General features: G+C 41.5%; 2 protein-coding genes across 3 annotated transcripts; both read left to right on the forward strand.

Annotated features, from left to right (window-relative positions):
• The first annotated feature begins 1,577 nt into the window (after positions 1 to 1,577).
• Positions 1,578 to 17,584, forward strand: dgcr2 (DiGeorge syndrome critical region gene 2). 2 transcript variants are annotated; one of them, XM_084383426.1, is made up of 11 exons: positions 1,578 to 2,080; positions 8,781 to 8,813; positions 10,153 to 10,275; positions 12,497 to 12,583; positions 12,680 to 12,890; positions 13,340 to 13,416; positions 13,507 to 13,689; positions 13,778 to 13,981; positions 14,399 to 14,551; positions 14,835 to 15,071; positions 15,153 to 17,584. In XM_084383426.1, exons 1-11 carry the CDS (start codon positions 1,999 to 2,001, stop codon positions 15,374 to 15,376), a joined length of 1,614 nt encoding a protein of 537 aa, XP_084239552.1. In that variant the 5' UTR covers positions 1,578 to 1,998; the 3' UTR covers positions 15,377 to 17,584. The 2 variants fall into 2 exon arrangements, with proteins under 2 accessions (XP_084239552.1, XP_084239553.1); XM_084383427.1 differs by lacking the exon at positions 8,781 to 8,813 and having other exon boundaries at positions 1,583 to 2,080.
• Positions 17,585 to 18,842: 1,258 nt separating this feature from the next.
• Positions 18,843 to 21,635, forward strand: car15 (carbonic anhydrase 15). The gene is made up of 8 exons (XM_084382857.1): positions 18,843 to 19,084; positions 19,205 to 19,234; positions 20,034 to 20,210; positions 20,291 to 20,436; positions 20,544 to 20,636; positions 20,721 to 20,787; positions 20,873 to 21,033; positions 21,114 to 21,635. The coding sequence occupies exons 1-8, from the start codon at positions 19,030 to 19,032 to the stop codon at positions 21,336 to 21,338; spliced, it is 954 nt and encodes a 317-aa protein (XP_084238983.1). The 5' UTR covers positions 18,843 to 19,029; the 3' UTR covers positions 21,339 to 21,635.
• Positions 21,636 to 26,371: the final 4,736 nt, after the last annotated feature.

A 26,371-nucleotide genomic window follows, 5' to 3' on the forward strand; every position in this document is an offset into this window, starting at 1 on the left:
AGTAAGTTTTTAGTGCAGGGATTGTTAAATATTAATGTTAAAAAGATTCTTGTAAGAAAATGCTTTATTTGGGTCCCGTCACAACAGTACTTAAAATATAGGGTTGTATTTTGGTATTTCTATCTTTAAACAATGCAACTATGCCCACGCGTACAGGACTATTAGTGTGCCTAGTGGTGGGATGTAACTGAGAACCTCTACCTGCTGTACTTAAGGATCAAATTCAAAGTACTTATGCTTGAGTATTTCGATTTAATGCAACTTTATACTTCTGCTCCACTGCGTCTCAGAGGCAAATATTGTACCCTACATTTGTCTAGCAGCTACAGGTAGTAGTTGCCAGATCACAATTTTTCATACCCTTATCGTCCAATGAAAACCACGCATCTCCATATTTGATGATTCAGGATTTTCATTTTTCTGAAAAACGGATGAAGGATGAGGTGTTCCTTTATGGGTTGATAAAATTCTCCTCCTTGAGTTAATAAACAATTTTAAAATCCCCTTGGATTAGTTTAAAAATAATTTACATCCCCACAAAGGTGATAGCTGAGTTTTAGACATGTATGTGTCGCATTGCTGTAGATTAAAGGTGAAATATGTAATAATTGAGCACCTGTCAAGATCATACTCGTAACAAAAGGAGGGCAGCATATCACCTGTATAACTGCTAACTGCTGCTAACTGTAGCTGCTCAGTTAGTGGTGCAGCTAGAGATTCAGACCGGAAGCTCAGGGAACAGGGTACTGATAATGTTTACATCGCTAGCACAGGAACTTTGGACCAGGACGGGCTGGGGCTACCTGGTTAGCACACTAATTTCTGTAGATACCTCTGCAACACAATAAACAGACATAATTATTTTATGTTTTCAACTACAGCTCTTACTTAATGCCACTTTAAACTGCCTAGCAGCTCAATCTTCAAAACTGGGACCATTTTTCTGCAGAATGAGCACTTTTGATGCTTTATTTCAAGTCTGAAAACTGGTGTTAAGACGAGAGATAAATCTTGCAGTGTGGTAACATAAAGCAGAAAAATTCCTCAGAGACAGTGTGACCCAGGGGCCATCTCACAAGGTCAAAAATGTGAGACTGTCTGTCTCATGGAGGGGTGGAAGACCAAAGACATAGCGACATTACATAAAATTCAGGGTAAAAAATGCATATTTATGCGTTTTTAATAAAAATGGTTTCTTGAGGATCCGAAATGAAGAAGGAAAATCTCATTTAACGACAGCTTTGGCGAAATTAATTGCTTTCAAGAATAAATCTCTGCTTAACTGGAATAATGCCTGCGATGGATTCACGTAAATGTGTGACCTTGAGGTAAAACTATGTTGTTAACACCTAATTATATATTTTTTTAATTAGCGCAATCACTCCTCTTCAAAGTCTGCTGATATGCGTAACCAGCAGGGAAACAAACTGCGCCAGTCACCAGCGCCGCCCGCGTGTCGGCCGCTGACCTCCGCTCAGTACATCCAGTGAATATATTTCGGGTTGGATTCATCACAAAATAATCTCAACGGGTACACACACACGCTGGTTATCGTGTGTCACACTGGGTGTAATCTGCTAAACTCCGCCCCGGCAGCTCGTCCAGCTGATGGCCTGTGTGTGTGTGTGTGTGAGTGTGTGTGTGTGTGTTCCATGTTTGGGATTGTTGTGATGGGAGGCCGCAGCCATCTTGGATCAGCGCCGCTTCAGACCGAGCAGCAGCAGCAGCGGCAGCAGGCGGAGAGGACGGACGACGTTAACGGCAGCGCCAGTTAGCTAACGTTAGCCGTTCGCTCAGATTAACCACAATCCGTGTCGCTATGCTTCAAATACGACATTTTTCTTCGCTAGCGGCCGCTTCGAGCGCATAAAAATGGGTTTAAAGTGCGTTCAGCGTTTATCGTCATAAATCCGGAGAGGGCGGCGGCGGCGGCGGTGCAGATCCTCGGTATATTTTTTAAAATTTCTGAATAGAGGAGTTACTATGAATGGAGGATAAATGTTGCCAAAGGCTGACAGCAGCAGTTTCGTCCTCTTCTCTCTTCTCTTCGTCCTCACGTTAACGGACCCACCACGGACAGGTAAATAAATCTTAAAAGTTGTTTTCGCCGTGCACACATTCCCGTGGGCTCGGCTGGGGAAGAGGGGGGGACGGAGATTACAGCTGGGAGCAGAAAGCGGCAGGTCAGGCGGAAAGGCCTGCTGGAGAAACCAGGGGCTCTGGTGGTTTTTTAAACCGCTGCTGTGCCGCTGCTGGACAGCGTGAAGAACCGCCTTGCTGTCGGCACTTTAGCAGTATTTTCTTTAAGAAAGTAGGAAGCTAAAACCCCCGCTGGCTATCATTAAACGAAGAATACTTAAAGATTCATACAGTCCAAATAGCCTCGTTCATTATTTCCTTTTAAATCAGTAGCTAACGTGGTTTGTTTTTCACAAATACAGAGCGTTTCCTCTATTTCATAATAAGCTAGTTTTGGCACTTTTTCCCATACAGCTGTATGGGGAAATTATATTCTTAAGATGTATATTGACTCATAGAATAAAACGTCTTAATTCGGCTCAATATAAAGATATGTAAACAATTTTATCCTAGGTGTTTTAACCCGTCTTGGTTTGTGTCCGCTTTAACTGTGGAGCTGTAATTTGAAATGCATGTCAGAGATTCATGCTCCTGCATCACTAAAACTGAGGCTCTCATTGACTCATCCTTTAGCTTCAACAAATACAGAAATGTCACTGTCCTAAAGATACTAGGGAGATTATTTTTTTCTTTCTCACAAGTGCATCACATACTGCAGACAATTTATGTCTTATTAAAACCCCTAAAAAGAGGATACATCGTGTGCATATTTGTTTAAATTAGTCCTGTACTGGCAAACTAACACACCAACATGCCATTGTTGTTATGACCCAAACAGGGAAATTATGTCACGTCATATGTCTCAATCGAAAGCCTGATCTCGTGCTTTGAATGCAAACCCTTACCTTTGTGCAGCAGGAATCAAAAAATGCGTGCTGTGATCCTGACAATAATGTGCCTCGGAGAAACTGTTAGCAGTTCAAGTCATGGATAAACACATTATTGTTTGCCTGAATCCAAAGGAGTAACCTTCTGCCCAGAAAACGCCTTACACAAATCCCTGCGTGCACCTTATTGTTCACTTGTGTAGAGGGTTGCCTCTTGGGCAAATATTGGGTTCATATTACAAGACTCTTTATGGTTCATTTGCACCCAATTATAGAGTGTAGTCAACTGTCATTATTTATCTTTTCATATGTTTAATGGAGTGGAAGGAATCCATTATGCACTGTAATGTTGTAACACCTATTGCTTATATAACTTGAGAGAGTAATTTGAAAAGGGAAGGTTATCATCCATGGTTTAGCCTTGTGTAGGATGCTTTTGAATATCATTTCCTTTTTATGTCGGCATGTATTTTTTAAATCCCTTGATAAGTTGTTTGGCCCTCTTACCAGCGATCCTACAGTGCAAATACCTGCTTTGCACCGGCTGTGTGTCACAGAGGGTGTGTTTTCGTAGAGCATGCTGTTGCACATCATGTTCAGACTTCCCAAAGGTCGATTCCCACATGAATTGGGCAAATTAATCTAAAGTATAATCCAGTGTACCCGACCATAAAGGTACATGCATCATGTCATGATCACATCAGACCGTCTCTAAATCTTTAGGAGTCATTTATTTGGCAATCATGTTACCCACCAATCTGCACTTTACCTTGTTAAATGTCAGACTGTTGTAATTGACTTACCTGGGATCCACTCTGCTTCTACAGCATGTTGTAGCAAGCAAGATAAGTATCCCATAAAGGTCAAGATTTTGTTCAGCCCATCGTGAGTTACTTTGCCATGTGCATAATTGTCACCTTTCTAAATAGCTCTTTGGGGAAAGCCTTCAATTTTGGACAACCTTCAATTTTGGACAACCAACTCTGAATATTTGCCAGTGAGCAAGGGAACATTAAAATGTCACTCGGAATCAGAATCGGGTTTATTGCCAAGAGGGCTTTCACATGCGAGGAGTTTGTAGTGTTTTGGTGCTTAACAGTAAAAAGTAGTAGAAAAAGATAAAGGAAGATCAAAAAGTAATGCAAGTCAAAGAAAATAGATAATAAAAAACTATTTAAAAAAGTGCAATGCAAAGGTTCATAGTATTTAGTATAAGGCGATTTGAAACATGCAAGAAAGATGTCTCTGCAGGTTGCTCATGCAAGTATGTTTTGCATTTCTCTGCACAATGTTACAAAAGTACGTGGCAAACACAAAAACATAACTGGATATGATCCTCACCACATGAAATGGTTGTGCTGTGGCTTGTTGGTTAGCACATGTGAATGTCTAAGGTCGTTTCAGTTTACTCAGGCTTATGCATGTCAGATGGACTGTAGACCTCAAACTATGCTTCACGGGATCATAAACATGTTGTCAACCTGATCAATGTGGCTGTTTGGCCACTGTGTTACTCAACCTATAAATGTGGGACTTGTCAGCAGATATGGGTCATCTACAGGCCACAGATCCTGGGTCAGACTGAACTGCTTCAATGCAGCCTTTAAATAATTGAAGCAGGCAAAGTTTGTTTGTGCTCTGGTTGGGCTCCTATACAGTGAACACGGCGGAGACTTTGAGACTGAAATCTTTACTTTTTGTTGATACCATCAACTTTATCAACCAGTACGCTGCACTTTGTTTATGTCTATGGGGCAGAGCCAGCCATCTGTGTTTCACTGACGGCTGATTTATAACTTTGCTCTGCACAAAAACATGAGCCAAAACATTCAACTTTTGACAAGCATCATCCATCAATGCTCAGTCAGATGTATTTGTTCACTGACTGCGCCGCCGACGAGACAGTTGCAGTTGAATGCTAACTTACAGTGACCCAAGTAGAGGATATTTGAAATACAGCCAACAAATTTCTACAGTGATGTATATTATTCAAAGACTATTCTCATCCCTGAGTAGGTTATTTTGGGTGAAAAGTGGTCAAACAATAATGAAATTGCTTAATACATTTTGGAGAATAATTCGAATTGTTAAAATAATATTATTTAACCCTGAGACCGCCCTGATCGTCCCCATATTTCTGGCTCCAGAGGAAGACTTTTTCACCTTCACAACTGAAATGTGTTGCAGCATCTTGCTCATGTTGACCAGCTGCAAAGTGTATGTTGAGCATGTCAGAGGCGACCAACAGAGTCAACGGCAGAGAGATTTCAGTCAGACTGATTATACGTTTGAAAGCAACAACTCTTGCCCCTGATATCCCACCAACCACCTGCAGATAGATAATGGTTGTTTCGTGCTCTAGCTCAGTCAGTTTTTTATATATAGCCCAAAATCACCACTCAAAATGTGCGTCATGGGGCTTTAAAAGTTGATCTTTTTCATCCCTGGACCATATTACATGTTTAAATGAACTTCTGCTTTCCTTGCGCAGTAAAAGACCAGTAATAACTTGATGTCCTAACATGGTAAAACTCAGAGTTACAGCTCTGTATATCAGAACATTGTGACAGACATTGTGTTGGTAAAGACACATAATTTTCAATATTATTTTCATTTTGGCCAAAAGCTCAAGAGTGAGTCCTAAAATGTCTTGTTTGGTGTACAACCCAAAGATATTTAATTGATTGTCATAGAAGACCAGGAAAAAATCCATATTTAAGAAGCTGGAATCAGAATATTTTGACTTTTTTTCTTTTCTTAAAAAAATACTCAAACCAATGTAATCCATTATCAAATTAGTTAATATCTGACAACTAATTGATAAATCGCTGCAGCTCTAGTCTTATCAGAAGAAATGTTCATTTTGGGCTGATGCTGATATTAAATTTTAAAGACTTTATTGGCCGATACGGAAGTAATGTCAATATTACCATGGATCCCATCTTACTGGTGCTAAGAAGAACTGAAAGTGTTGAGCTTTCAGTGCAACACCGGAAAAAGCAAAATAGCAATAGTGACACTTATTTAACTTCCTGACCCAAAACTGCTTTTTTTCCATCTCTTTTTACACGTAGGCTACCCATGAAATGAAACATTTATTTTTTACAGAATTTGACCTGGAGTGCTTCCGTCCACACAGTGAAGAGAAGAAGATATATTGCTTTTAAGTGTGAGGTGGTATAAAGGGAAAAGAAATGGATGCCCATGCCCACTCACTGCTTTTAACAGCGAGCCTCAGTGTTGATGTGAATCATCGGTGGCTGGAGATGATGCAGAGTGTGTGTGTGTGTCTGTGTGTGTCTGTGTGCGTGTACAAGGCCAGTTCACTGTGCCATTATACTTAGGAGCTGGGGCAGTCTCATAGTCTTTATTGTATTTTCCCGTTGGTTATGTAAGAGATGCAGGGGCTCGCTTCTCTCAGGGTAGCCAGTGTTCACTCCATTTGTCGACTTGACATCACAAAATCCAAAGCTTGTGAGAGAAATGGCCTCGATAAGAGATGGTTTTATCCTGCCTGCCCCGTGGCCTTTCACGGAGAGAAAACTCCTCATTCTTCTCAATCAATGGCAAAAAAACAGAGCTACTCCATTTGTCAGTCATTGCAGATATTCCCAGGCGGATGCATTACTTTACAGCAGTAAGATATGTGTGCATACTGTCAAGCACATGTTGTGGTTAATTTTGAGTCATTATCAGTTGTGTTCTTCTAGCTTATCTCAAAGCAAAATCCTGAACATTAACCTCCTTATCAAGCATGAGCAATAAATTCTTTCTCTGATGAAATATCAACCAAATAGGGAGGGAAAGAGTAGCTTTCAGGCAGACAGCTTATTCAGATACACTGTCCAACTCACCAGGAAGTTGAGATAATGACAAGGGAAGTGCACTTCAACTTGAAGCTGTTGTAGATAGAGGCTTTCCCCCGAAGATGCACAAGCTGTGCCTTCAACATGAGATATCTGATAACCTTCAGCAGTAAACTAGCGGTATCTGAATAAATTCTACTCTTGAGAATATTCCAGCAGCAGTTATCAGAAAAAGAGAAAGAACGAACACTGATCTGTGCAGGCAGCAAGTCTTTATTCAAAGCACGGGCTCCAGGAAGCTCGAACCAGGCATGTATTTTCTAGTCCTGAGCAGGGAGCTTAAAACGGCTCTGCTCCGTTAACATTCAGCAGCTGGATTTGGGGTTTGGATTTGTTACATCACTTGGCAGCCATGTACAGGCAAGGGAAATCTTCCTCTGAAGGTGGTGAAAGCTCACCACACAAAATGTTATAACCTATAGGAATTGGTCAGAGGTATACAGAGTGAGAGTGCGAGTTAAATATTATAGAGATACTGTATCTATTTTTTCTGCATAATTAGAAGAGCCTTCGAAGATCTTAAAACAAGATCAATTTATTGCCTTTGAAAGTCATAAGGATATTTGTAACCTCCCCTATTCACAAGCAGTTAATCTGAATGAATATATGAATTAATTATTAACATCACTACTCCCGATCTCCAATGTTTGAGGGATACACAGTTTCTAATGTTATCCATCATTTAGGCTCGATGGGATCAATGATAATGCATTCAGTCTGAGGAGACTGTGACGGCACTGTAATGCGTCTCAATCCACTTAGCATTAACTGAGACAAGGTGACGTCTTCCTTGTTACAGAGCTGTTAAAATACCATTTAGCAGACTGAAGGCGATCTACATTGAGGTCAGCCTTAAAGAATGGGTTGTCCTTTCTTTAAGCTAGACCTTATTTGAGTGAGCTAATCATTTATAATAAAAGATATATGATGTAAGAATTCTGCATTTAAATGTCTAAAAATGACTAGACCGTTGGTATATATTTTTGTTGAGTAGTGTTACATTATTATTATTAATTACATCATGTTTATTCCTCCACAAAGTCTAGCTATGCAATACACAGCATGTCTTTTTTTTTTAATTTTGATAGAGACCCTTAAGGCAAAAATGACATATTGTGCATTTAACGCTAACACAGACTCAATGTAGTGCTATCTTTCCTAAACAAACCATCCTCCTGGACCTTTGCACCCAAAAGCAGTCCAATAGGGAAATGGTTGAGACCTTTAACAAGCTCACGTTATAACTAGACTGGTCTATACTGTAAGTGGAAACAGGGTAACAAACACTTTTTTGTCATCTCATTAACCTAGTTTCACTTTGCTAAATCTGGACTAAACAGTAAACAGGATGTTGTGCAAAATAGGTCAATAAGATCTGGAAGCAAAGTTTGTGACTCTGCTGTACTCTGCACTATGATTGTAAAATCTTGATTTATATCTGGTTTGATGAAAACATTTAATTAATCCTTTGTGGGAAATCAAAATTTTTCTAAGCTTATTTTATTTTTCAGGCAGATAAAACTGAAGACGGTTTTGAATCACTGCATTAAAACCGTGTAGGTTGTGGCTGTACTCTGGGACCATCAAAGCTGAACATCTGGTTTTTGTGTTGGTTGATGTCACCCAAGGTAGTTGGTACACACATGAAACAATAGTCACTTAAAATATCTCTGACCTTTTTTTCGAAGTAAAAATAGTGTTGCCACATTTGTCAGATGAGTGTGTGGTCCAGCTCCACTGCAGGTAAACATAACCACCTGTAGAACAGATGGTGATCAGTAGACATTTGCTGGGAAGCAACTGAGGGAACCACTGAGACCTGGTGACGGCTAACAGACAGCATAATGAGCAGCACACTCGATGGATATTTTCCTTTTTTATCACACACAAAAAAGGACAATTTAAATTCCTATAGAGATAGTCACTCTACTGTTTCTATTTGTTTCAGGTCCGCGGCTAGCTCTGGCAAGATTATTGTCAGGTAAGCAAGCAGTATATGTTATAGTGTAGCTGCTGTGTGACCTTATTGCTAGAATATAGCAGCGGTTCCTTAAGATGGTGATGACAAACCTATCGTCAGACAAAAATGAAAAGCCTGAAAACACTTTTTTATTATCTTTAATGTCTTTTCATTGAAAGTACATTACAGTAGAAGTAGAGTCATCTCCTTATCCTTGAAAATGTTTTATTTTTTAAGTAGCTATTAAAGTTAAACAAGAGCGTGACAATCTTTTCACTTTCCCACACTAATATTGTCCGGACTTGTTTGTGTCTGCTTAGACTTTGATCACATGAGGAAGGCAGAACACAGGCAGAGGCTTCTTTTACATTAATCACATGTGGCGTGGAGGCCCACTTAACACAGACGGGCTGTGTTGCTGAAGGTTAAAACAGACAAAAAGCTTATAGACATTAAGTACTGTTTATGTCAAAGGCTCAGTTACAGTTGACCTCAAAGCTGAACATGCTCACAAAAGTCCTATTTTATTAATTTTCAGGGGTTGATACACATTTTGCCATTTTTTGTGCTCCTTGACTGTTTGGGAAAAGCTTAGTATTATCTTTTATGTTTTCTATGTAAGGAATATGCTTGAATTCAAATGTTTGATTTTCAACTTAATCTGTTGTTTCATTAACACAAAATCTCAGTAAACCAAAAATCTTTTAATATTTGAAACAAAGCGATCTCATTGTCCTATTTGTTGATCTCCGGCCGTCAAAACTAGCGCGTATTTAATAATCATGATCGGGGCTCCATGGTGTACATTTTTTGGTCGGACATGCACCCAAAATTCTGCTAAGTGCGACTAAACATTTTTATTGGTCGCAAGCACTTTAAACATCAGCACTTTCAAACTAATTTAATTTCTTGTTGCCTATGCTTTGATTTAAGTGAAAAAAGCGCATTTATCGACAACTTAATCCTGTTTAGATTCATTTACACGTTTTGTTCAGAAATTCAGTTGTATTCATTGTATTGGGCCGACCACTGCAACAGGTGTAAAAAGTCAGTCTGGAGCCCTGATGATCAAAACATACAATATCATATCACAATATCTGAAATCTAAGACGTTATATAGTCGATAATGTTGACTGTCTCGGTTTGCTCTCACTTGCTATCAGGACGAACATAAAAAATCTGTTTGTGTTTCGTGACCCCATATCTTCACCCCATTTCCATTTAAGTTCTTATTTTACTGCCACAAAAGCTCACGTGGCCTCCTTCAGTCTTGAACCTTAAAATGTTTTTTCTCTTGTTTGGAAGAAAGGCTCGGTCACGTGCAGGTTTGACCACACAAAATTCTCTTGTTGTGTTTCAGAGCAGCGCTGCAGCCCCGGGCAGTTCGCCTGCCGCAGTGGGAAGATGCAGTGTATCCCAATGTCCTGGCAGTGCGACGGCTGGACAGCATGCGAGGACAAGAGTGACGAGATGGACTGTCCCCGTCAGTATAGCTCACTTAAGCCCTTTTACACCCACTCTGTTTCCTAACACCTATAACACAATTGGTTTTTGGAAAGAATAGCAACACCCAGGACCTTTTCACACTCGGGCGATATTACAGCTGAACAGCTATGAAAGCAGTGTTAATGCACCCTGAATGCTTTAAGGACTCACTAAACAAGCAATATTCTGGGATGTTGTATATAGCACATTAAAACACAGTTCAGTCCAACTGATTTGCCTTTACCAAACAGCTCAGACGTGGTTTTAAGTCTGCAGGTATGGAGAAAGTCCCTCTAATCCAGTGAGTCAGAATACAAGACTTCGGGCATCAGACAGCAGGGGGAAGGCAGAGTTAAATTCTGAGTGGCTGCACATGTGTCTCTGTTTTTGTTTAGTTTTTGTTGATCTCTTCAACACTGCGTAGACGCTGCAGTGCTAAGCCTTTGACCGAAATCCTATTGTTTTCTCCCCCTTTAAATCCAGAGAGACGTTATCCCCAGATCTCTGACCGTATAATAGGAATTATTGAAAGGATTGAGTACAGCATGTGACCTCCATTCAGCAGTAGCTGAGCATACTTCTGAGTCAACGCTGCAGGCCTGCCAACAACACTATAAACTGATTCAGGTCTTTCATTGTAAAACACATTCATAGAACAGGAAATAAAGGCAGCAATTGTATTCATCAATAAAAGGTACATCAAAATCCATGAACAGTATATTCTGTATGTTCATGTCTTCAACTGAAAAAGCTTTCAAGCTGAACATCATGCTATCATTCACTCCCTGTGTGCTCAGTAGCTGCAGTTTCACAGAGAAATGCAGGGAAAAACCCAAACAATGCTCCCACACGTCTCAGTGAGGGCTTATTGTCAGCTAAATCAACTGCGCGCATGGAAATCAATGTTCTTGTTTGGGATTAGCTCTTTGTTGAATAACACAGCGTGCTGGAGAAATACCCCAAACTGATTCGAGCTAGAAAAATATCAAATAAAAACTGTTTTACCCTTTTAACTCCAGTGCAGACTGTACAAAAGTAAAGCTGGGTCACATACAAAAAGACCAGCTGGATTAATAGTTAAGTCTAAAGATGGAGAAGACAATGTGAGATTGCTACATTAAATTTAAAGAACTTCTAAAAAGTTTTAATTTGAGGATCTGATTTGAAAATTCAAAATTGGAAACTCATGCTGCAGCGTTGTTTTCATAACCTGTAATTCCTGTTTTAGGCCTGTTCAGTCAATAATAATTTCATTTTCAGTGAATCAAAGGAACTTTATCTGCCGACAGTGTTCCCTGAAAAATCACCCGTATATGTGATTTGTAGTCAGTTATTTTCAGCATGTTGGTAATAATATATTATTAGTCTGTTTTTTGAGTATTCAAGGATGTAAACTAAGACGAGTGGCGGTTTATATCAACTCTGCCTTGCCTCGGTCTGCAGGACAAACACACGTACTTTTAAACATTATGTAAGAGCGTGGTTAAACAAATGAAAAAGGAAGCTGGGAACATCAGTGGAATATTTATTTTCATTGGCCATGTTAACAGATTAGTAGGAATATTGTCGTTTTTGGAATAAAACTCAGAATGTCCTGTTCGTATAAACATAGTGATGTTGACTGAGTATTAAAGATGTTCAGAACATTACATTGTCAGAGCCATAGGTTTCTTGGTTTTGGTCATTTTTAAAACAGCTCCTTCCTAAACCCATTTGTCTGCATAGAATAGAGGACCAGGTACATGGGTAAAACACTAACAGTAGTTATCCTCATGTCAGTTAAATCTCCGTCTCCTTCCAAAAAGACCAAGCAAATCTAGATGGTGCTGAATAGATTTTAGATTTGATTCACTGCAAACCTTATACAATCTGGTTTACTTGAATGTTTACAAAGTTCGGCTTTGGTTCTGCGTTTCTCTTCCTCAGATCTTATCTACTTCCTTTTCAGATGATGTAGATGTACGTTAAGACACAAACCTAATGTTTCTTAATTTCCGTTTCAAGTAATGAACTTACATACACATAGTTTAAAATGTGGGATCACCTGGCAGAGCTGGTGCCGAAACATGCAGCACTGTTTATCGGTTTATCTATTTATCTATCAGACGAATGAAAACACGTTCATTACATCACAGGCTTTTAACAGGTTGCACAACATAAACCAATATGTGCTAGTTCTCTGTCATTGACCTCGACTCATTTATTTATTTTTTTTGCAGCTATAAAAGAGGAGAGGTTTCGTTTCGGCAATGGATACGACCAGGTGGAAGACGTCATTGGTGTGGCTCAGCCTGTGCGCTTCAACAGTAAGCAGCTCACTTCATTATAGTTGATTTCATAGTTGTTGAATCTGCATTATGGCTGCAGACCAACATGCTAAAGTGTCCTTTCGCCGCCCACAGAGAAATGCCCCAGTGGGTGGCACCACTACGAGAAGACGGCCAGCTGCTACAAAGTGTACCTGAGGAATGAGAACTACTGGCAGGCCGTGGATACTTGTCAGAAAGTCAACGGCTCGCTGGCTACTTTTGTCACCAACGAAGAGCTGCAGTTCATACTGAAGATCGAGGTGGATTTTGACGAGAAAGTCTGCGAGCGCAGAGACCAGTGCAAGTGAGTTCTTACATCAGACTAAACCTTTGAAACCTTTGAAAGTTTGCATTTTGTGTCCTGCTACAAAGAAACTTTCCAATTATCTTTACCTCAACCTCTGAATTCTCTTTCTTTGCCTTTTTTATTCAGCCTTTATACATACAGGAAGTAGCTGGCTGAACGTGCAGGCTCGTCAGTCTCTAGGGATCAAACCCTTTAAGCTGCAGATCTACTTTTCCAACTCATTAAACTTTTTCTTTGCCCCTATTGACCCTTTTTGTTCCGACAAAATAAAATATACAGTCAGCATGTTCAAGCAGTGGTGCTCTGTAACTGGTTGCAGGCCATCTAGTGGCCGATTGTGGCAGTTTAAAGTGCTCAATATTGGCTTATGAATAAAATATGAAACGGACTATTTGATACTGTAAATTCAAACATATTCGTCATTAATTTTTTTGTCTGTTTTTAAGGTTTTGGGTTGGCTACCAGTATGTGATCACCAATCAGAACCACTCCCTGGAGGGCCGCTGGGAGGTAGCGTACAAAGGTATTTGGCTTCACCTGCTCTTTAAAAAAAGCTAACTGCTGCTCTGGAACTTGATTGTTGTGATGCTTAAAAATGTTTTTTCCTCAACAGGGTCGATGCAGGTGTTTCTGCCACCTGAGGGTCTGACCAACTTTGGGGAGGCGTCTCCCACCCAGGACAACGTCTTCTGTGCTCAGCTGCAGCGCTTTCAGATTAAAAGCATGAATGAACGAGGCCTTCACAGCTGGCACGCTGAGAACTGCTACAAGAAGTTCCCCTTTCTCTGCAAGAGGAGTACGTGCTTATTCAGTCCTTTTCATCAGTTCCAGTCATTTAATGTCTATTTTTGGACTATGTTTTGATGTTTTTTTCCCCCCGACAGGGCAAACATGCGTGGACATAAAAGACAATGTTGTAAACGAGGGCTACTACTTCACCCCTAAAGGGGATGACCCGTGTCTGAGCTGCACGTGTCACGATGGCGAGCCTGAGATGTGTGTGGCCGCGCTGTGTGAGCGTCCGCAGGGCTGCCAGCACTTCCGCAAGGATCCCAAAGAGTGCTGCAAGTTCACCTGCCTGGACCCAGGTACCTGCCAAATCTCACTTGTTCATGTTCAGCTCGTGCATACTAACCTTCAGCATTCATTCTTGGAGGTTTACATTCAGTCATGTCGGTGCTCACAATCCCACAAGGTGGAGCTCCTCCTCAAACTTGTGCAGGATTTACTGCAACTTGTGGCAGTTTTTTGTCGACTTTCTTTGAGCCAGAGGGAATGTTTTCACTGTGTGTCATTTAATATTATTGGAGGCTTTGTTAAATAAAGTTAAAAAGTACATCAGGATTAAAATTAGCCTGTTTTCAAATGATTATTTGGCTTCATCTGTCTACTCAGAAGATTTTGTTATTAACTCATTTGACAAAAATGTGGTGTCCTAAATGATTTTGGACGAATGGGTTTGTGCATTTCTCTCTCTTTGTCACTTTTCCTCTTTTTTTCCTCAGATGGAAACAGCCTGTTTGACTCTATGGCCAGCGGGATGAGGCTGATCGTGAGCTGCATTTCGTCCTTCCTCATCCTCTCCCTGCTGCTCTTCATGGTGCACAGACTCCGCCAGAGGAGACGTGAACGCATTGAAACTCTGATCGGAGGAAACTGTGAGTATAAAACCTGTTAGACACTCACACCATTCTCTAAAAGATAATTAATTGATCAGGCAATGAGGCTTTGTTGTCTATTTAAACAGTCCTTGCTTCTCTCTTGCTGCACAAGAATGTGATTCTTAATCCTCTATAGAAACAAAACATTTCTAAATACTCAGTAAAATAAAAAACTCTCAGTTCTCTTGATAATGATGTTTCTGATGCAGATGAAGGTGTCTTTTTAAAAGGCTCTCCTGTTACATCACATTCTGTATCCATCTTGTTCTGATTTGCTCAGTGCACCACTTTAACCTTGGAAGACGAGTCCCAGGCTTCGACTACGGCCCGGACGCCTTCGGCACCGGCCTCACTCCCCTGCATCTGTCTGATGACGGAGAGGGAGGCGCTTTCCATTTTCAGGAGCCTCCTCCGCCATACGCCGCCTACAAATACCCCGACATCCAGCACCCTGACGACCCCCCTCCTCCGTACGAAGCCTCCATCAACCCAGACAGCCTCCTCTACGTGGACCTCGGTAGGCGCTGATCCAGATTCATGCACCTCACGTACGGAGTGTTGTCTTGTCTTCATCTCCTCTCTTTTTTGTTACCTTCAGGACACAGCGGGGTCTCCATGGTGCCGAGCCAGATGAACGCCATGGTAGACGGGCTGCAGGCCGATATTCCCAACACCTCCGGTCCCGTGCCAGACTCTGTGCCATCCTCTCAGGAGAGGGAAGACTCCATAGATAGCAGCACCCTGCTGGTGGGGCCCGACACCCCGACAGATGGCCACGTCCCAGCCTCCATCCCCGCAGACTCCCTCAGCACCGTGGTATAGGACTGCGGACTGACGGCAGGGAGCTGCATCCGGACATTACCTGCTGCTTGAGGAAGGTCGTGGGTGCGTTCCGCACCGGGAGAGGACACAGCAGACTGTTGTTGATCCAAACGCTGACTGCAGGGAGGAGAGCTGAAGCTTGTACAGACGTATCAGAACGAGGTGTGAGGATTCCCTCCTTCTGGAGTCTCTGCTGCAGTCGGCCTTCTGAGTGTTGCTTTTTTAAGACATCTGAGGGAGCAGAGAGGACTTTGTCTGTACAGAGAAAAAAATAAAAACACTACATTGAGCCTGAGAAGGCTGCACTAACGCCGACTGAGCAAAGCTTTTGAAACATCTCAGAGTTGGCCTGACTGGTCGAGAAGCCCTGATGTAAATACCCCCCTCAGGTCCATGCCGGTTGAATTTGTTATACCTGTGTGTCCGAGTCCAGCACAAGGCGAAGAGTGACAGACGGACAGTAAAGCCAGCTATCCTTCCTTGTGCGTTTTTTCTTTGCATCATACGGCCGTTCAAACGGATCTGTCCGTCTTCAGGCTACAATAACATCCTCACCAGCTCCGTCTGTCGCGGCTTGTCCCAGATCTCGATTTTCTGCTCGCTCATAAATATCTACTGTCCCCTCACTTTCTTATCAGTCTGATACATGAAGCTGTCTTCCAGGTTTATAGGGCATATTTGCAGCAAAAGTTTTGTAATTCAGAGGTTTGACCTTACAAGAAGGTACGGTTAGTTTTCCTGCTGTAGGGTTTTTATTAGGTAATGCTGACACAAGGCATTATGTATTGACGAATGTTGTGGTACTGATAAATATCTGAGTTTGGTATTGTGTTCTTTTTAATGCTAATTTATGAGTGCAGGCTGTAATCTTGATTGTTTTTTAGTGGGACAGACGCAGTCTGAGCTTCCCGCTGATCAGCGAGCGAAAGCGATGAAGCTTTTCAAGTGCATGTGCGAAGATTAGGGGGTAAATCAATTTATTTAAAATAACTGTTCCAATCATGAAGTGGTTTAATCATGCAGACGGTCCCATTGTCGTTACTTTCTCATCAACTCTTCGCAGGATAGTTGTGCATTTGCTAACTGAATCATGATTAGTGACTCAAAGCTTAATGTTTTGCACGTTAATCTCTCGATTGAAATCTTATTTTTTGTTTGTTTGTTTTTTGGAAAGAAATTTGTCAGTTGTCACATTTGGATGCTGCCCCTCCGTTCCCGACGTGTTTTTGTACGTGCGATTCTTCACACGATACATCTGTTATCTCAATTATCGAGGTCATTTTCAGCTACTGATGAAGAAGATGTCACTGACTGTAGCTGTGAGTCTTTTCTTTCTGTTTTTTGGTGTTGATGGGTCTATTGCTGTTCTCTGTTTTCTCAATGGGATCGCAGTTTAAAAAAAATATTGTAATAAAAGAAAAGTGTAAACTTGTTTAGACCCCTGTTATGATGACAATCGCTTGATTCTCTCAAGGATGATTTTTTTTTTTACAAAGTTGGATCAGAGTCGACCCACAACCACCAGCATTCGAAACCGCTTTTTGATCTGCCTCAAGAAAACCAGCTGTAAACGTGTGTCTGGATGACTGACATGTCTGAATGTACTGCGTGTAAAACATTATTTTCCCTGCTTTTATTTTCATTTTTAAGTTGTTTTTTTTTATTTAATTTGGCATCGACAATCCACGGTGGATTATCTGACAAACAAAATCTCAAACATTGTGGGAAAAAGTAACGTGTGCATGTGTGTGTTTAGGAGATTCATGTGTTGTGGTTTGGATTTTCTTTTTCCATCAAGTTTGGTTTTATTTGTCAACCTTTTCTTTTGGACCTGCGGTGCATGTTTTTTGTTTTTTTTTCTATCTTTTGGCATGCTGAGAGATTTTTCTTTGGATGGAAACACTTTTATCTCGACAGTCTGTCCTGTACAGTAGGTTCAAAAACTCCTGCGCTTAGTTTAACATCTGCGTCAAAAAACCTGCTCATGACCCCCCGACAGCTGCATCTAAACTGTAGTTTCTGTGCTGAGAACTAATTTTACTGCATTTGAAATGTCTCATGTATAATACAGCAAATGCTTCATTTCATTGTCTTTTCTTTCATAGCCTTTAAATTTAAACACTGCTTCATTTGCAGGGCGAGCTTGTGTTTTTCTGAGGTAGATGTACATCTAATCAAATGCCAAATAAATTGCACCATGAAGGACGACTCATGCGTCAGTGGGTATGAACACAGCATCATGTTGTCACGACATTTAGCTGCTCCGTGAGTTGTCGAGGGAATTCCTCCGTCTGCTGTGACCAAATGTCAGAGGATTAAGGTGGGATGCGGGGAAATCCCCCTCCAACAGTGAGACGGAGGCTGTTGGACAAATCCAATCAATCAGATGATGTACAGAAAGAGGATACGGCGCACCTCGCAGTGACTCATAAGGCAGCAGGGCAGAGCAGAGATAGTGATACCCAGCTGGAAAGCATTGTCGCGAAGAAAAGGGGCTTTGTTCGCACGAGGCCGAGTAGTGACAGAATCACATGATCTATTCCTGGACGGGGGAGACGTAACACTTCATGCCGAGCTGCTCGGTCAAGATTGGATTTATGAGATCGTGTGGAAAATCTAACATCACTAAAATAAATGTCAGGGCTGCTTTTATACGTCAAGTTGAGGATGTCAAGTGATAGAAAATGTGCTACATAATATCAAATGATTCAATATTTGGAAAGAAGAATTATTTCAGGTGAAATAAATTAATATGAAAGCACACAATTTCAATAATGACCCCATTTTACTCAAAGGCCTCGACTAATCAGCCTATATATTTGGCTTTATTTCCATTTATAACCATAAAAACAAACTTAACAGATGCAGAACACTTATATATGAAATAAAGAGTGTTTCAGCGCTTTAATATCACTGTGTTGGGCGATAATGGCAACCTAAAAAGCTTGTGAAATGTTATTTCACAGAGTAATGTATGGGATTATTTTCTTTTACATTATACATTTTGTGTTTTTAAAGGGGCACTATGTAGTTTTGGAGAAGAAATTCAAGCTCAGAAATATTTTTCTCCATAACTGAATAAACGAGCTGTTCTCAGAGGAAAATAAGCTCCCCGGAACGCTGTTTGAAGCTGGAAAGGTGGCAGGGTCCGCCACATATAATCAAAGTAAAAACAGAATGAAATTGTGTTGTCCTTTAAGGAGAAGATCTTTCTCTTCTGATGAAAATTTCTCCCCCAAAACTACGTAGTGCACCTTTTAAGCAATCAGGTAAATATAAAGTGCTGCAACATCTTTCCAGCCTCCTTTATATGAAGCCATATATATTCAGCGTGCTACACATCCTCTGGCTTTCCCATGAGATGAATGGGTCTTGTTACTGGTCAGTGTGCATCTATGGTGGCAGGGAGGAGGTGGGTGGTGGTGGTGGTGGAGGAGGAGGAGGGGGTGAAGCTGTCCTGCATCAATGAGCCTGTTGATCAGAAAAGACCACTAGACTGGTAATGACACGGTTCACCGACCAGACCAGGAGGAGAAAACCAACCTCGGCTTTCACCTCGGTTCCTATTTAAGCAGAACGTTGGCACCCATCTTCAGTCTACCTCAGTTTCCCCCGACGCACCTGTCTGGATTCATCGGGCTGCTCACGATCCTATGATGATTTGGACCGCTGCTCTCCTCACGATTGTCCTTTCACTCGCTCGTTCAGGTGAGAGGCCTGCTTGACTCTCAGACGAGGGAAACGATTTCTTTATTTGCAGTTTTTCATTTTAATTCAAGGCAATTTTAAAAAAGAGTAACGTTATTTTTTGGTGTTTTTATATTCCAGAAGACTACTGTTACGATGAGCCAGATTGTGGTAAGTAACCTATGAAATATTTTGTATTTTAAGACACAGACAGCAATTTAAAGACTATGGTATCTTATAAGAATTGGAAAATCCTCATGAATGCATCAATATTAACACTGTGGGTCTGTGTGTTGGTAAGTAACACAAGTAGACATGTAGACCGTGATTTTATGCAATTTAAGCTCTGTTTCCATCATTATTTTCAAACTGTCGAGGTCTTTTTGAACCGTGACCCAGTGTTTTATTTATTCTTTACGACCACTTGTCTTTGAGTAGTGAGAAAATCTTCAAAGCAAATATTTGAATAATTAGTCGAGGCCTCGAGAGGTTAAACTAGTGTTTCTCAGGAAAAAAGCAAGGATCAGAGAAAGTGACAGGGAAAAAAAGGAGCAGATCCATTTGGTACTTGTTCTGGAGCTGATGATCTTCTCTAACTTGGAAAACAGAAGTTGACAAAACAAGAAAGAAGAATCAGAAAAAACTGAAACATTTCAACATCTGCTGCACGTTTTCAAAAACAGCTGGGCAGTCAGAGGACAGCATGTTGTGAATGAAAGACCTCATGTGTAGATGTCAGCTACTGTTTCCCGGCTCAGGAAAGAAGCTTTCAGGCTCAACTTTTAAAGGATAAGTTCGTTCAAAAATAAAATTCATTATCTGCTCACCTGGTGCTGAAAGTCAGGTGAAGTTTTGTAGCCCGCAAAATATTTCTGGAGCCTCACAGCAACCAGAACCACTAATGTAACGTCTTCTGTTCTGTGTTTCACTGGTGTATTTGTTTCTTGTTTGGTTCCTTCACCCTCCTCAGATCCTTATGCATGGGGAGACACGTTCCCATCTTGTCACCCTTTACTTGGAGTGCATCACTCTCCCATCGATCTTGACGACCAGATGATCAGAAACGAGTCTCTGGGACCTTTACATCTGGAGGGCTTCGACGCGATCCAAACGGGACACTGGACGCTTCAGAACGACGGCCACTCTGGTGAGTATCCCACAGATGCTCTCGTGAACGTCCTTTTTGTGTATTTGTGTCGGTGACCGCATGTTTCCCGTTGCTTCCAGTTGCGCTGCATGTCGGCAGTGGCATGTCAGTGAGTGGCGGAGGTCTTCCAGATGTGTACCACACCATCCAGCTGCACTTCCACTGGGGAGGCCCGGCCACCAACGGCTCAGAGCACACGGTGGACAGACGCAGATACCCGATGGAGGTACAGTACGGTCAGTAGACAGCTCCACACTGTCACCGACCAGCTGTCGCGGCAGACTGGTGCAGTGTCCCTTAATGTCTCTGTGCTTTTTCTTTGTTTCTTTCTAGATGCACATCGTCAACATGAAGTCCATCCATCCCAATCTGACAGCGGCCCTGGAAGATCCAACGGGACTCGCTGTTCTCGGGTTCTTCATTGATGTCAGTTCTGTCATGTGCTGCACATATTCAAGCAATTGCGGTTATTTTGATTCAAGTACATCCTGATTTTCCTTTCTCTTGCAGGTCGTTTATGCAGACAATGTGCATTTTGGACACATATCACAAAAGCTGTCTTCTGTGGCTTACAAAGGTTAGACGACACTCAGAAAATGAATCCCCGCCTGCAGTTTGTGTCGCTTGTAATTCTCATTACTGGCTGTGCTTCTATCCCCAAGGCCAAACCACTAAAGTCAAACCATTTCCGCTGATGAGCCTCCTGCCGAAGCACAACATGAGTCAGTATTACCGTTATTATGGCAGCCTCACCACTCCTCCGTGTTCTCAAGCGGTTGTGTGGACCCTCTATGAAGTCCCCATCTACATCTCTTGGTCCCAAGTATGTAACTCCTCTGAAAAAACTTGTAAATGGTGTCCTGGGGCCTGCAGATAAACCTGATTTTCATATTTTCTCCTCAGCTGGCTCAGTTTACCTCACAGATCTTCTCCACAGAGGAGGATGCAGAGCAGGTGACCCCCCTGCAGAACAACTTCAGACACATCCACCCCACCTTCAGCCGCGTCGTGTCTGTGTCCAAAGATGCCAAACTCCTCACAGGGACGGCCGGTCGTCCCCTCAGGTCCGCGCTGTCAGTGAATCTGCTTCAAATCATTTTGCTGGGAAGCTTCGTCTCCGGACTTTAGCGGAAATACGATGAATTCATGTTTTTCGAAGATGCTCTGTGGTCAGAGAGGTTTCTAATTTTTGAGTTTTTACTTGTGTAGGAATGTTTCAGCAAAGACTAAATATAAAAACAAGCTGTGAAGAAGAGTACTGTAAAACACTGAGTTGTTACTAAATGTCTCATGATTGTGACCTGCCGTCTCTGCAGGACTAACTCCATTATTGTAAATCAAATTATGATAAAAATGTCTCCTTACTAACAGTTTAAAATCATGTGCATTGGGCAATGGTGCCATTAAAATGTGTGTATGAATTTACGACCCTTGTGACTCGCATCTTGTTCTTGATAAGCCACAATACTCACATATTTTCATTCCACTTTAGGTCAGATATGGTTTGCAACTCCACAAATATTCAAATTTAAGAGTTATAATAGCGAAAGACTAAAGATCGGCCTCATTTAGTCTAATTAAAATGTAAGAAACAAGACTGAGACACTTCAGCCATGCTAGCTAGCTCACAATGATGATGCTAGCATGTTGATGCCAAGCAGATTTAATGTTCGACACAGTTTAGCGCATTAGTATGCTAACATTGGCTATGTAGCATTATACAAAAAGTACAGCCGATAATTTATGATGGAAATAATTATTTTCATGTTATCTGAACATTGTTATTTTGGTATTATTATGCTATGCTGCTCTTATGAACTTGAACTTAACGCTAACAATGGCACGCTAACATGCTCACAATGATAATGCTAGAATGCTGATGGCAAACATGTAACGTTTACCATGATGACTATCTGAGTTTAGCGTGTTAGCGTGCTAATCTTTACAAATTAGCACTGCACACAAACTACAGCTGAATGGAAACAGTTTAGCAGTTAATAAAACAAAGTATGGATGAACTACATGATGGTGTGAGAGTAACGGTGCAGCTAGCACGGCTGAAAAGAATCGGGAAGGCAAATGAAAAAGTGTTATTTTGGTATTATTATGCTATGTGGCTCTTATGAACTTGAGCTAAATGCTAACATTGGCTCACAGTGATAATACTAGCATGTGTGGCTCTTAAAAAACAAAGTATTGGACAAATTAAAAATGTTAACTTGACAATGATGCTTAAGAAGTATTTTAATAATTAAGTTCTGGTTGAAAACAAACTGTTTGGGGGCATTGACTCATCTTGTAAGCAGGAATTTCAACACAAGAGGAATTGAAAGTTACCTCATGACTGTAACCTCAAACAAGCTAACACATGTTCAGCTTAATCCCTTTTTTTCCACTGACATTTCAACGTGTCACCACAGGTGCAATTAATAACATTTACAAGGGCTGAAATCCATGCTAGCTCACTGACATGGCCCACTAAATGCAACACGGCCACTGTTAATGTCATGAGCAACACCTGAGCTTTTTCCTACGTAGACAGGTCAAAAGGTCTGCTGTCAGAGAACAGTGAGCTCGTGAAGAAAAGGACACAGTAAAATGGAGGTGCCGGTGTGCTAATGAGCCCCACTCTGTGTCCTGATTCCTGCTGCTTTCAAAGACATTTGCCTTTTTCTCCTCTGCGTTGTTTCCTGTTCGATGAGCCGATGACTATTATGCAAAAGAGACCCCCTCGGGTTGTAAATCTGTGGCTAAGGTGTGTCAGCATCGACGTGAGGGGTTATAATAACACAGCACACAGCCTGCAGAGGAATCATAAGTTTAACTGGTTCACTGAACAGAAAGTCTCTCAGTGGTTCAGCAGAGGAGTTGGAAAGATGACCAACAAAGCAAGAGATCACAGTTGGAGTGATAACGTCTGACCAATCAGATCACTCTCTGCGTGTTGGTGTGTGTTCATCTGTTTGATATCATTCACCGCTCGCTGCTCTCCCGTCCTCTCTGCTTGAGATCACACCATCCTCCTCCTGTCATGGCCTGGAGGCACACACACACACACACACACACGCACACACACACACACAGACCACACTGTAAGTTAGCCTCTCTCTCTTTCCCGCCCTCTCTCTCTCTCTGGGCTGTGTGGTTGCCAGGTTTGGGAAAGGTGACGTCAGGCTGCAGATTTTTATACCGAGACCAAACACAACAGCAGATGAATTCACTGATTAATAACTGCAGCGACGCAGAAGAGGACACCAAACGATGAGTGGAGACTTTAGACTTTAGGCCTGAGTCAGACTCACAGGAAGTCACAGGAAGTTATCTTTCACGAGATCGTTAACTTGAGGCCTGAATATGCCTCAAGTCAGGTCTTATCGAGTTTAGACCATCCTGGAACATAAGAAATGAGGCCCTGACAACCAGGGGCCACACACTGTATTTAATTTTATTTAATTATTAGGCATATGTGTTGAAAGGATTGGGTTTAAGCAACGTTAACAAAGCTTAGTTGTCGGATCTGTGGGATCGAACCAACAACCTGCTTCTCCAACGTTTCCTCTCTCATCTTAAAGGGACAGCTCACCACAAAATCAGAGGAAAGAGGTGTCTGCCTTCTCTTGGCACTGGGCCAAAAGTGCAAAAACAAAACAAAACAACATTGGAAAACTCAACAGCAATGTCTCTTTCCATAAATCGTGACCTGGTTACTCAAGATAATCCACAGACCTTCTTCTGGAAGTGGACGTCTACTCACGGACGAGAAACTTGTGGCAGCGCAGCCAAACTCGGCGACTCACGCCAAAATAATTTAGATGGATAAACAGCACTACAGGTGAGAGAAAAAACACGTATTTTTGATTTTGGGGTGAACTGTCCCTTTAAGGCCTCCACTTCCACTTGACTTGCTGTGTCTCCTGATACCTGGAAAAATCTCAGCTGTCCATATCACATTGTTTTTTTTTCATCAAGTATGTGCTGCTTATTTTTTCATTTTGTTACACACTGCTCAGTGAATGCTTTCATTTGTTACTGGTGGTGTGAAACATACTGTGTGTGTGTGTGTGTGTGTGAGTGTGTGTTGGAGGACAGTGAATCATAAGACCGGGTCCTCGATCAAACCAGCCTGACACAGAGTCATTGTTTGGTCAGCTGCTGCCCACTGATCCCATTCATGAAAACGCAGCATCAGTACGGCTGTTAGTTTTCTTTTTTTTTCTTCTGAGGATCATCCATCAAAGAATAAATCCACTTTCATTATCATTTTATTTAAGTTCATTTTGTTGCGTTTAATGAAAAACAACCACTATTTATGGATGTATGCAAAATTGCTTTATTTCCATTTTTTCCTTTTTCATACATTTGTCGTGTAATAAATAGACATGAGAAACGGGCTGATGCTTCAATCCTCTTCCCATGCCGATTCTGCACCTTTTTGTTTTTTTCTCCACACCGCAAACAACTTTTTTCATAGAATTTACAACAGAAAATAAAAAAAAAACAAAGCTTGACACAAGCTGAATTTCCTGCTACCAGCTCATCGCTCGCCTCCTATGTCACATAGATTTCTGAGCTGTGTTTGTGTAGCAAATCCCAGGGAACAAAAATATATATATATATGTATATATATATATTTATATAGTTATTCACAGTTACAGTATGTACATATTTCTAGGATTACAAAGCAAAATGGGCAGAAAATGAAGACGTTTCTACAAGAAACAATCTTTCAAAAAGGGAGGTGGAGACTTTTCCTGTACACAGTGGACCTTTTTCTTTAAATAAACAACCTTTTAAACCCTCAGATTCCTTTTACAGATCCCTGAAAATATTTTAAATACTCAGTCTTCTGTTAAAAAAAAGATAGAGATGCATCTTAAAAGTGTTACCCCCTGTGAAGATAAAAAAAAAAGCTTTAGATCTTCTGTACACGTAATCATATACAATATAAACATCACTGGTGGAAAAAAAAGAAAGAAAGAAAATCTTCATGATCAATCCAACTGAATGAAAAGCAATGACTGACTTGGTCTTGAAAGGGGCAACTGATTGGCTGAGAGAGAAGCGGAAGTGCAAGCCTCGAGTGCATTCATTGTTTGTTTTTATCGTAATGACTTAATAAAGAAAGGACGACCCTCTCGGAGGTCGTAGAAACACTTCTGTCTGAACACTGGTAGAGTAACAACCGCTGCAGCTGAAGAGGAATCTAAACGTGAGACCGTCGCCCCGGGCACAGGTGAAGAAAGCCGACTGAACACCCACAGCGGTGAAAGAAAATAGGCAGCAGTTCTTTGCACATGCTTCAGGTGACAGATGTTTCTATCTGTCGCCTGGTTAATAAACAGTTACACATTCATATGGCACTTAAAAATGAGAAGCAATTATTTAGTTTGACAAGTATTCTTCAAACGCTGCCAGGTGGATGTCGTCGGGAACTGATTTTGGGGTTGTTTTTCTTGCTCTTCATGATTAGTCGGCATTCTGCTCTGCGGCCCACAGGAGGCAGTGCACTCACAGTCACATACACTCAGATATGTTGATAAGTTCTCTCATTCACACACACAAACACACAAATATAGTGTCTTTGAAGAAACAAGAAGCAAAGGGGCTTTCTACCTAAACAAAACTGGAAAACACTGGAATATCATTAATACAAATTTTGCACGTCGTCTTTAACTTTTTGCATAAACTAATAGGAAGCAGCATGATCCGTCATTGGCTGGTGAACGCAAGGTGTGATATCCAAATTTTTCCAGATTTCTTTTTTGTGGCAGGATTTAAATCAGTTTTTGTTGCTTCTTTTTAAACAGTTTGATTCGTTTCCAAGAGTGCAGAGGAGGTAGGAGCGAGAAAAGCAGGGTTGCAGTCCGTGGCGGGGGCCACGACACGCCGCCGCCACCGTCCCGCCTGCTGCTGGGTGGAAACGGCGCCGTCCGCCACCTGCTCTGGTGCCGACCATATCTTCCCCCCCCACAGGGAGGCGTTTTCCTGGTGGGCTTGTGCATCTCAACAGCATTAGTAAGCAGCTGAACATGTGAGTCTGTGTTGTTTTGTTTGTACCACGCGTGGTGTAAAGCTTATGAGACTAATGAGAAGTGTAAAACTGTACAAAAACCAGAACTGGACATGGAGGGAACCATGCTGAAATACTGTCCGACGTTGAG

This window comes from Pagrus pagrus (assembly GCF_965226575.1).
Source record: "Pagrus pagrus genome assembly, chromosome: 19".
Lineage (NCBI taxonomy): Eukaryota > Metazoa > Chordata > Actinopteri > Spariformes > Sparidae > Pagrus > Pagrus pagrus.